Source organism: Anopheles darlingi, chromosome 3, assembly GCF_943734745.1.
Source record: "Anopheles darlingi chromosome 3, idAnoDarlMG_H_01, whole genome shotgun sequence".
Classification (NCBI taxonomy): domain Eukaryota; kingdom Metazoa; phylum Arthropoda; class Insecta; order Diptera; family Culicidae; genus Anopheles; species Anopheles darlingi.
The window spans coordinates 3,147,501-3,158,922 of record NC_064875.1 but is presented as its reverse complement, the minus strand read 5'-3'; the positions used below and the strand labels follow the sequence as shown (position 1 = coordinate 3,158,922).

At 45.2% G+C, this 11,422-nt stretch overlaps 1 protein-coding gene across 1 annotated transcript; it reads left to right on the top strand.

Annotated features, from left to right (window-relative positions):
* Positions 1-1,695: 1,695 nt before the first annotated feature.
* LOC125958092 (neurotrimin-like) lies at positions 1,696-10,931 on the top strand (the record flags this gene model as incomplete). The annotated part of the gene is made up of 8 exons (XM_049691215.1): positions 1,696-1,951; positions 4,499-4,697; positions 4,793-4,931; positions 5,010-5,175; positions 6,170-6,417; positions 6,509-6,670; positions 7,291-7,358; positions 7,433-10,931. Coding segments are annotated over 8 exons (1,509 nt in total), but the record flags the coding sequence as incomplete, so codon positions are not given.
* Positions 10,932-11,422: the final 491 nt, after the last annotated feature.

Genomic DNA, 11,422 nt, shown 5'->3' with positions numbered 1-11,422 from the left:
CCACTCACGGAGCCACGCTAGCTAGCTAGCTAGCTAGACCGGTCGGAGCCATCAGCGATTCAATCGAGAAGTGGCACTTCTATGGAGTGCTAGCGCCTTTCTATTCGACTTCAATGAGACACTATTGTATGCTCCAGTACTGCAGCGTGTAGTATGGGCAGCACCACCGAACACGGGCGAGAAAGTGTGTGTTCCACATTCCGGGGCGCGATTAGGCGCCGCAAGTGTTCATCCGTGGAACATTGCCAATGTCCCGTTGGATATGCTAATCGAGGGAACACTAAGCGTGCTTTAAATGGCAAATCATAGACCATCGGTACCAATCTGGTTGCCCAGATCTACCATCGCATTAGCACGTCGTTATCATGGTCATCGTTGTCGCTTATAAGCTGTAGAATGCAATCGACCAGGCAGCAAATAATGCGAAAAGGCATTCCATGAGTATGTTTTGCTTTTAATCGGCAGTCTTCATACCATGTCTTGCGTTTACACTGGAGATGGTTATTACATGCCAGACGCATCATTTCCGTGAATGAAATGGATTCATCTCATGTGACGTCAACGCTTCGGTGGTGGATCGAACAAGTTGCTGCAACTTGTTCTACGCCTCCGGGTCTGAAGTCTGGACGAGACCGGACGCAACTTGTTTTTTTTTTTTTTTGTGGAAACAAACCCTTTTTACTGTCTGCTATGTATCTAATGATCATCGTTGGATCTTGAGCGACAGCATTCATTTCATGGGTTATCATACTGCTGTACGCCGTGTGTCTAGGAAGTGAACAGGAAAAGTTATTCGTTTCAGATAATTCATCAAATAGTCGCGGCTGTGCACTGCTGTACTGTGTGATAACTAGGCCTTTGAGAAAATCTAGGCACACCACATTCAATATGAAATCTATTAGTACCATATTTAACTAAATCAAATTAACATTACAATATCTTTAAACTGAACATAATGTTCGGACCAGAAGTAGAACCTATCTAAATAGTGTGAATCCTTTAGAGACAAGAGTGGATCTAATCTCGTCTACATGTCCAAATCACCCTGTCGCTTCAACAGCATAAGTGAAGCTGGAAACAATTCCCGTCTGCGGCTGAACTGAACTCATAAACAAGGAATTTAATAACACTCAATTGCGGTGCCCTATCATCACCGCATTATGTCGCTTTTGATCGTCCGCGGCATCGACGACTCGTTCCCTTCTCCAATTCTGCCTTAGCAGCTAGACTCCAGCTTCGCTGGCGATGGTGCTGGATCATAAATAGTTTTATTGCCATCGGAAAGGTCGTCAGTTTGAGTGGGACTCTACAAGCCCCCAACAGTCTTCTTGGTCTCCCCGAAAGACGGGGCATTTTAGGTAAATTGTGCACTCCGGGTGTTTCAGACCCCAAGAATTGCGTCATGTTGTTGGCATGTTTTCTGAGCGGAGTAGAGGTGCCTCCCCGGAATCGACCAAGACCGATCGGTTGGGATCATAAATGTGTACCAGCGGTAATCGTAAACACCGGCAAGCCACTGGCGCTTCAAGGGCGCCAGCTAACATTCCAACACAATTAACCTTCGCTGTTGACCTGACGAGGCAATGTACCAACAAAAAAAAATATATTTTTTAAATATTACCAACATTTGCCGACTTTTAATAGTTATGGAAAATACGAGCGTTCTATCATTAATTGATTTCAATATTTGTTTCTCTTCCAACAGCCCTGCCACAGTCAAGCGTAAGCGTGTCAAAGGAGCAACGTAGTAAACAGGCAGAGGCCGTCGAAGCAGCCGGTGACGATTATGACGATTACGATGACGGCGAGGACGAGGATGCACCGTCCCAGGAGCAACCACAGATCAGCGACAACACGCTGCTCGGAACAAAGCTGCTTACCAAGAACTACATTGAGAAGGCACCCCCAGGCGAGCAGGTAGCGCTGCGGTGTGATGTTGCCAACCCAACCAGTAAGTAGATTCCGGTATCTGAACAGTCTGCAGCTATTATGATGCACCATTCGAGAATTCACAATGGACATTTTTAATTAAGGAACAATTTTAGTAATTTATTGTACAACGCAAAACATCAACCAATCCCGCGGTACACTTCTGTATTTTATGTGGAATACAAGAAGTTGCGATTTGATTTACGTTACATCATCCAATGTCGCGCTGCACGAGTTCTTACTTCATCATCTTGAATGAAGTGCATGTAGCCTTCGAACGTACCTGCCAAGACACTCGCAGCGTGACTGAACACCTTCAGCACCTTCCGCAACACCTTAGACCACCCGCCGCGAGGCCATGACACGTTCAGTGAACGATTGATCACTGGCACAGCTCGGAGCAAGAGATACCGGGAATCCTTTTTTGAAATGAAAGGCATCTCTTGTTTGCTTCCTTTGTTACTACTGTTTACCCATCCTTGCTGACTAGCAACACTCATCCGAAGGATTACTCATGCTTTGGTAACGGGGTCTCCCCGTCCATCGCCAGTCACGCTCCATGATACCGACCGAACGTGATCTGCCTGCCGAGATGCACCAGGACGATGACGAGCGGATCAATCGAATGGGCTGGGGCGATTGTGATTGCAGCGCCGCATTTGCATATGCATATGGAGGGGCGCATGCAAATGGATGAAATCAGCAGCAGACTGACCAAGACGAAGGGAAACAAATCGAAGGATTGCAGAAGGGAGCAGGGATCGCAAAGAAAAGAGAAAAATCCCAGCATGACACAGCGTGCGGCTGTCGCTCGAACCGGTCGGACTGAGACCGGAGATTGCGGATTCCATTTCATGAAGCCCCGCCGTGGATGGTCTATTGGTGATCCATCATTCGCTCCGTCGTTCGGTTCAATGATTTACAAAGGCAGGCAGAACTATCCCATCGCGCTTCTCTAGGAGAGTCTAGATGTTTTGTTTTTCATTTTCTTAAAAGGAAACATATTTCTTCGGAAACTTCGGAACTTCCTACACTGCCACACAGAAGCTGTGCCGTGGTGTTTCACGACAGAAAGGATCGTACCTGTGGTACGGTGCTGTCCGTACATTGTTGCACTCTAGCTACTACAAAAGGATAGCCTCTGGGCAGTACGGGGCGTTTGATTGAGCGATACCAGGTTGCTATGGTCGCCCCGTGCGGTTGATTGATGGATGGTTTTGCAATGAAGTCGTCCGGTTAGTGAAGCGTAGTCGTAGCACAGTATGCAGCCTTTTCACGCTTTTTTTTCGCAATATCGGAATCAGTATGTAGCCGATACGAACGTCCGGTTGCGCACGGTACTGATCTACCGCAAACCGATTGGAGTTATGGTAATTTCGGAAGCATAAATCAATTCAGTACGCCGATGTATCGATTAACAACGATGGTGAGGCGTATCTCAATCTGAACCATTTTGTTGCTTTGTACAATCAATCAGATGAAACAGCTTGCGTTCATTAAAGCTCAGCTTTAATGTAAACTGTTTATTTGATGTCATACTATAAAACCGAAGCTCCAATTCAGGCATTAATTACAGCTAAACACAAATCACAGAAATACGACTTCTGGTTCTTGAATTCAAATTACATGTTAAAGAGCCATACTACGCCTAATCATTCATGCTTGTCCTTCAACACTAGGGTCAACAAACAAAGAAGTTACATTTTGCTCAAATGTTGCAGACGAACGCTAAGGACCGAAGAGTGAATGCTAATTGGAATTCAATGTCATCCACTGATTCACGCCACCCAGGCGGTTGGCCCCAATGTCCTTATCGTAACATCCTTCAGCCCAATCTAACACGCCACCGTCACCAGGCGGTGCATGCAAAACAGCTGACTAAGCTGCACCAACTGACAGAATCGATTGCATGCATACTGTGCACTTGGTGCAAGTGGAAAGAAAAAGTAAAAAAAAAACACTCGACTCCTAAACCCAATCCTTTCCCCCCGCCACAGCCTGCCTTACTGCCATTCGTGCAAGCCAAGCATCGAAAGCCGGAAAGCTGAATGAATAATTTAATTGCTTTGCTTGCATCTCGGCATCGAGACCAGGGGCCCGTACTGGTGCAATAAATTCAACTCGCCAACTAACTACTCGACAGCCACTTGCCGCTCGTACGCGTGGAATGGTTGGCCATCCAGCAGTCCAATTCATTAGCGTGCGAATCGATAGCGCATACGCGAATGAGAACTGTTAGGAATAGCAAAGGGTATTTTGCATCTAACCGACTATGCTCCTATGGCATCCGTCCACACAGTGCACACTCGCCATTACGGTGCAAATGGTTTGGCTCAGCTGTATTCCATGGGACAGCATTCCATTGACCGAGAAGGAGGTTCACAACTGTAGAGCGTATCCATTGGCACCTTCGTCTAGGCGCTCCAATGGAATGCAAGGTTACAATCCCTTTACGATCTTGATTCCAGTTTAACAAATATTCGATTGCTCTCCATTTCTCACCGAATTGTCGGAATGTTACCTTAACCTCACTCCCTCTCTCACAATCTCATTCGCTCCGTGATTGCAGATTCCACCATTATCATATGGTACAAGAAGAACCAACCGATCTTCCAGCATAAGTCAAAACTGACTTCGGATCAGCGGTTGAAGCTGCTGGAAGACTTCTCGCTCCAAATCGACGGTGTGCAGCTGTCGGACGAAGGTGACTACTTCTGTCAGTTGTTGCCGAGCAATTCATCCGTTAAAATCGAACTTCAGATACTGACGTAAGTGAGAGAGAGTTGGTAGAAAAGATGGACGCAACTCAAACACTAAGTACACGCTATACATGCTCTCTATTTATTTGCTGCATATCCCACAGGCCGCCCCGGCATGTCCACATCATGCATGGTAGCAAGATACTGAACGAGACGGTTGAGCTGAATCAACGCGATCGGAAGTTTGTTCTGTTCTGCTCGGCAATTGGACATCCGACTCCCCAGATTGTTTGGTCCTATCGAGTAAGTATGGCCAGCAGGTGAATGTGCAAGCTTTCTGGTTGGCTCCCCATATTAATCTATTGATTCCGTTCTCGATAGGGTCGCCATTTGGATGAGGAGTACAGTCGTCAAATCGGCATTGTACCCCGCAAGGAGTTCATCGAGATCCACGAGGTCCACCCAAAACACGCCGGTGATTATGAGTGTTTGGCGCAGAATGGGGTCGGCGAGCCGATCAGCCGGACTGTTACGGTCGTAGTGAAGGGTAAGTATCCGTTATGCAGATCGGTGTACTCCGCTGGTTCCACTAAAGGCCCAATTTCGGTCTCTAACGATCATTTTTGGTGCGGGTTTACAAGCTTACGATCACTTATCGCTGCTACCATAAGCTCGAATTAGTATTTGCGCGCGTGGTGTTGGTGGTATATGGTCTGATTGAATTGTAATGTTTCATGTTTCGTGTAATCACACGCATCCGCATCACACGTCGTTCATCTTGCCTCTCGCTGACCCCACGTCGTACGGCTCTCTGACGCACCGATTCACAAACAACACAGCCCAACCATTGAACGATTCGACGGAGCTGGAAGATGAGATGGATGATGAGTCCAACAGTACGGCACCGCTGGAGAAAGGTCATCCGTAGTTCACCTATTCACCCTTTGATTTAGTATCGTACTACGCTATCTTTCGTTCCGCCTGTACCCTGTGGATTCCTCTATATCCCTTTCTGACATCCTGCGATCGTAGAATCCACCTCTCTAGAGGAGCACCAACTGCACGATATTGTAGATTTGCAAAACATCAGCCCAGCACCGGACTGCCTCGATTGCACGAAGCACCATCTGATGCCCGCTACCATAACCTTATATCCCACTATTACTAACATCTTGTGTTGGAGTACAGCAGTTTTAATTTACTACAGCTGCCTACCGTAGAATTCTGTACCTATGCAGGCAATCAAGTTACGTTGCCTCTCTGCTCATTCTTAGTTTCGACCCAAAAGTTTACGGTTATGCTGTAGTCCTCCTGAAGATCCAGCAACATCTGCTCTTGCTTGCGACACCCCTTAGCTCAAACAGCTCACAAGGTGGGATCTCTTCGTGAGGCAAAATATTCTCAAGAGTTTCGAGTATTAAGCCCGAGGAGATTCCCCCATGTCACGAGTGTGTCTGTATGTGTGTGTGTTTGATCCCCTTTAGCTCCCACACGCAATGGTTTTTCCATGTACTCATCGTCCAAAAACCGATTGTTTACAGGCAAACCGATCCTTCACAAACACGCCAGCTATATCAATACCGCCATCGGCGAGAACGTAGAGATGGTCTGCCTGTACGATAGCAATCCGGCCGCACGGAAGATCCAATGGTACCGCGATGATGAAGCGATTCAAAATGGACCCCGTACAATCATTATCAACGATCACCATGGCCATCACGACCGTACGCGATTGACGGTGAAAAACATTCAGCAAAAAGATCTAGTGTCATACTTTTGCAAAATTGAGGTACAAAACCTACCGGCGCTAAGAGTGCGCGACATTTAGAATTGTAATGAGTACTCACGGTTGTTTGTGATGATTGTACTTAAACTTGCAGAACGACATGGGAGAGACGAACGGAAAGACGATCGTTGGTCTGGTCCCCACCGGCGCCCATCTGCTGAACTCCAACTACTCCGATGGACTGTTGCATACGTGGTGGAAGATACACAGTATTCAGCCGCTGTCCGAGGTGCAGGTGTTCTATAGGGGCGAAAATGTAAGTAAAACCAAACTTGTTCGGGTTCAATATAACACGTCTTTGATTCTATAATGAATATTTAACTTTTAATTTAACTCAACGCAACTATTAAACTTAAACTTTAAAAAAGGACGTGTCTACTAGATCTGTTTGGTTGATCTTTAATTTTTGTTAAATCCAAGATGGCCTTGAGCCACTGTTTGTAGAGAATATTTTTCGTGCATTGAATGGAATCAATTCCATCACTACACAACTATACAAAATGAATTTTATAATTCAGTTTTGCTTGCACAAAACGTGTAAACACAACACATGAGAGAGCATTGGCGACAGTTCAACCAAATTATACGGTGACAGAAATGTGGACCCCAGGAGTTCAAAAATTTTACATTCATTTAATATCTCTACTAATTGGCGACCCCGTCCGAATATCTAGGATTCACATCTTTCAATCGTACCCAACGACACGGTCAGATAAGTTCCCTATCCCTTTTTAAGTTGACAAATTTGAGGCAGAATCCGAATCTGCGAAATCGAATCCTTAAATCACCCAACCATTACGAATCCACTCATCATGGTTCCTATCAAACAACCTTCGACATACAGGCTAACCTCTCGATTCCCTTCGTCTTTTACAGACCAAATACACGATGGTAAATGCGGAAAGCTCGGACCAGGAGCAGGGCTACGATGGGTTCACCTGGACGTAAGTATTGCGGAATACAGCACGCAGTCACTCCTGAGCACACTAAACCTCACCATTTCCTTCTTTCAACACAGAATTCGCAAATCGATCCGGCTACCCGAGGGCCACTGGATTATGACGGCCCGGGCACGCAACACGGAGGGTTGGTCGAATGCGGAGAGCATCGCGCATCCGGTCCAGATACCGAGCCGGTCAACCATCGCCAAGGACTCCAACAGCATTCAGCTTAGCACGATCGGTGGTGCTGGTGGATCGAGTGCCGCGCACGGGCGGCTGCCACTGCCAATTGCATCAGTGCTCCTGTTCGCATCCATCCTGCTGACCCTCAAGTCACTAATGTATTAAGCAAAGGGGGGCATGCGTGGGGCCCACCAACACAGGCACATAAAAACACACATTAACCAAACCGAAACCAAACACGGTGCTATAACACACATACACGCGGCCACGGCACGATGAGTCGATAAATGGATCAAAGGAAGAGAGAAGCAAAGAACAGAGAATGCCGAGCCACACTAGACACATTTAAAAGGATACACAGTTTTACGCAAAACCTCCGCTCCTACTTCGCTCACCTCGATGTCCGGGAGCAGGTAAAAGCGTCGAGTCAATCGGCCAGTGGTCGATGATTGACCACTCGTGTCGTACGCTTTTCAACTCGGCGGTAGCGGAGTAAAGGAGAAAGGGGCTTAGGGACTTTCTTTGGCTTGTTCTTCGGCCAAGGCCAAGAACGACAAGAGGAGCGGCAAAGAGACGCAAGAACTTAGACCACGATGATAAGGCAACATAATTTAACTGGCAAAATCGATGAATCTTTTTGCGCACCAGAAACCAGGCCAGGCCACCGCGATGGCCGTTTCCTTGCAAGGTATCTTTAATCGAATTGTTGTTCTTCGGTTTTTGGCTCTCCCTCGTTTTTTTCCATTTTATCGATAACCCCTTTTCCGGGTTACGAGCCTGTTGTAGCTTCGGTTCTGTCGCCCACCAAACGTACGACGAGGAGCGAGGGCTACTTCAAAAAGAGTGACCAGCAGTGGGTGAGGAGAGCACAGCGAACAAATAACAAACAGACAACATTCAACCAAAAATGGCCTTTTTACTAATCAAGCATCGAACGTTGATAACGAAGCGCGTTGGCCAAGTCAAAACCGAATCGGAATTAATGGCCAAAAATTATAACAGAATGGGGCGCTCAGAAGGAAGGGTAAACCCGGAGAATTAGCCTCCGTCCTCCGTCAGCAAGCGAAACGAAAATGTAAAGAGAAAAAGAAAGTGCGCGCACGCACACCCAAACACACACACACAGGCACCAGGGAGCTGAAGGGGTTTGTCCCCGGAAAATCCGAATAATTTTCCCATTAAATTATTTTCCCGTCCTAACGGCACCGAGACTCTAGAGCTACCCGTTCCGCAGTCTGGCGTGACTTCTAGGGCAGCTTTTCCTGTTGCCTGTTTCCCCCTCTCCTTCCTCGTGTTCCTCAAGCCGCTGAGTGTTCCATTGTGTCGCGCTTAGGCAATAGTTGGGGTGCTTAGTGTGGCGGGTGCTTTGGTTTTTCTGTTTTTCTTTGTTTGCTAGTTTTGCAACTGGATAGCGTTAGATTGATTCTACACTGGGCAAAAACTTTTGATGTCGCGTGGAAAGTTTGACTTTTCGTCAAAAGGTCCATTTTTCATGGTATGGACCTTTTGACGAAAAGTCAAACTTTCCACGCGACATCAAAAGTTTTTGCTAAGTGTAGAATCAATCTTACACTAAACCTTTGCCATCCAGTGCATTTTTGTTTGTTTGTTTAGGTAGGTTAACTAGATAGTGCGCATATGTACGTTTGAACAATCGATTCTATGTTGTTCATGTTTCGTTTTCCACGTTGCACTTGTCCATTTTCCCCTTTTGTTTTTAGTTCCCCGATTATCTTGTCGTTTTGAGTATTTCTCTTCTTTCGTTTTCCTGTTTTCGCCTCTCCTACGCTAGAGAACTTAAGTTAAACTTAGTTAACCAGTAAACGTAGTGCTTTAAGCTATCGTAAATAGTATTTTTATGATATGTAAAAAAAAGAGAGGAGAGAAAAAGAGTTAGTGAAGTAAAGAAAAAAGATAAGTGGTGTGCAAGGAACGAAATGAAATCATACAAACCCATAAACACTGTATCATAGAAAAACCAGCAGAGAAAAATATAGAATAAAAGAAAAGTGAAAGAGAGGGTATGAAAAATCAAAGAAAATTATGCGATAATCTGGAGTGACGAAAAAGGTAGTCTTCGAATTGGGTAGTTTTTTCAGTGCGAAAGAGAAAAAAATATGGAAACCGTTTAATAGAATCAACACAACCAACCGAACTGTGTAGTAGAAAAAATCGTATGTTCCTTCACTCGGCGCACTAAACTAATTAAAAACAACGGCATACACTAGTAATTGAACTCCCAGCGCCTTTCATAAGCTACTTCTCGCACCAGGCCCAAAATCCTGCACATCAATACGAATCAATGTTGTCAACGATAAATCCGGGCCCATAGCCCTACAAGCCAGACTTTGAAGAAAAACAGGATTTTGTAATTGTAAGGAAGCCAATAAGGCCCCTGGTTGGAAAGCCTAGTGGAAGAGCAAACGTATAAAACGAAATATGCCATATTAGTGGAAAGTGTAAAAGGAAGTAGATAATTGATAAAACAAACAATCCCGATCGGTGCTCCCAAGCAGGCCCAACCTCGGTTGCAATACGGCACACAACATCGCTACCCCGTGTTAACCAAAACCATATGCCACCAGAAATCCAGAAAACCGTCGGACCACGAGCCTGATACGTGGACGAAAACAATAGCAAAGGTAACCGAAGAGATATATAAATTAAAAAGTAAATTAGTCCCCTAACCTTTTAAGCATGTTAAAGCGATAGTTGTGGTGTAACGTTCCGTTGAAAAAAAAAAAAGCAAAAATAAACGGAAAAATTAAAAGAAAAACTGTTGAAAGAATCCAGACAGCGATACAACACACATAGTTACAACAGCAGAACCAGCAGCCAGAGTGTAGTGCCCGAACCGACCGTCTTAGAAGGGAAACGTATGGTATAACTTTCGGCCGTTTAAGAGACTTTTCACAACGACAGCTGCATGGCGAATGCAACACCATAATAAAATAGTAGAAATGAAAAATATATTAAACGTTTTGAAAAAAAATGCACACATGGGTGGGTAAAACGGGACGACCGTCAATGCATTTACCTTCCATCGTGTTCATTTTTACTCATTTTTTCATGAGAGGCATTTCCACGCGTGATGTTGTTTCAACAGGTACGTAATTTTTATCATGAACTTCTGATAGAATCGAGAGTCGAAGGGCGAACATTGCGTTTAGCTACCTTAAGCACCCGTTGCACCCGGTAATATCGCTGGTGAGCGCTGAGCCATATAATGTAATTATCATCATTTCACACATCTTTAGGGTACATTCCATACGGAATTCTATTGGATCGTCTTTTCAGGACTACAATAAAAAGACCTGTCACCTGATTTTTATGAGCATAAAGCCGTTCAGCAAATCAAAAATGTATATTTAGCTTAGCACCTGAGTCCCAACATTGGAAACCACACGTTTCATGTTAAAACACTTTAAATTTAAAGCTGTACAATAGATTTTGAAAGGATGTTGCTGTTACTTATCATGCTGCTTTCAACAGACAGGCGCCTGGTAACGAAATAGAATGAGGAAGGGACGTTAATCGCTGCTCATGTTCACTGCTTCCAATCCTCGAGGGATTTAATACATACCTACGGATAAACCAATACCGGTCCCTTTGCCAGAAAAGCTACCCACGGGCATTCCCTGCATACCATCGTTCGTTCGACCATCAAGTCAAAACCGTGCAGGCAATCTGCAAGGAATTTCGAAAATCCATTTGGTTAAAGCTATACCTGAGGGTTTCGGATCAGCAGGCCAAAGACACAAATACAAAGAATGTCAAAGCAAACAATCGGGCATCCCTAAACGCTATAAAAGGTACGGCACGTCGAAATTTAAATATTCATTCCGCATTTTTACACCATTCTGTTCAGTGCTAGCGCCGCAGGA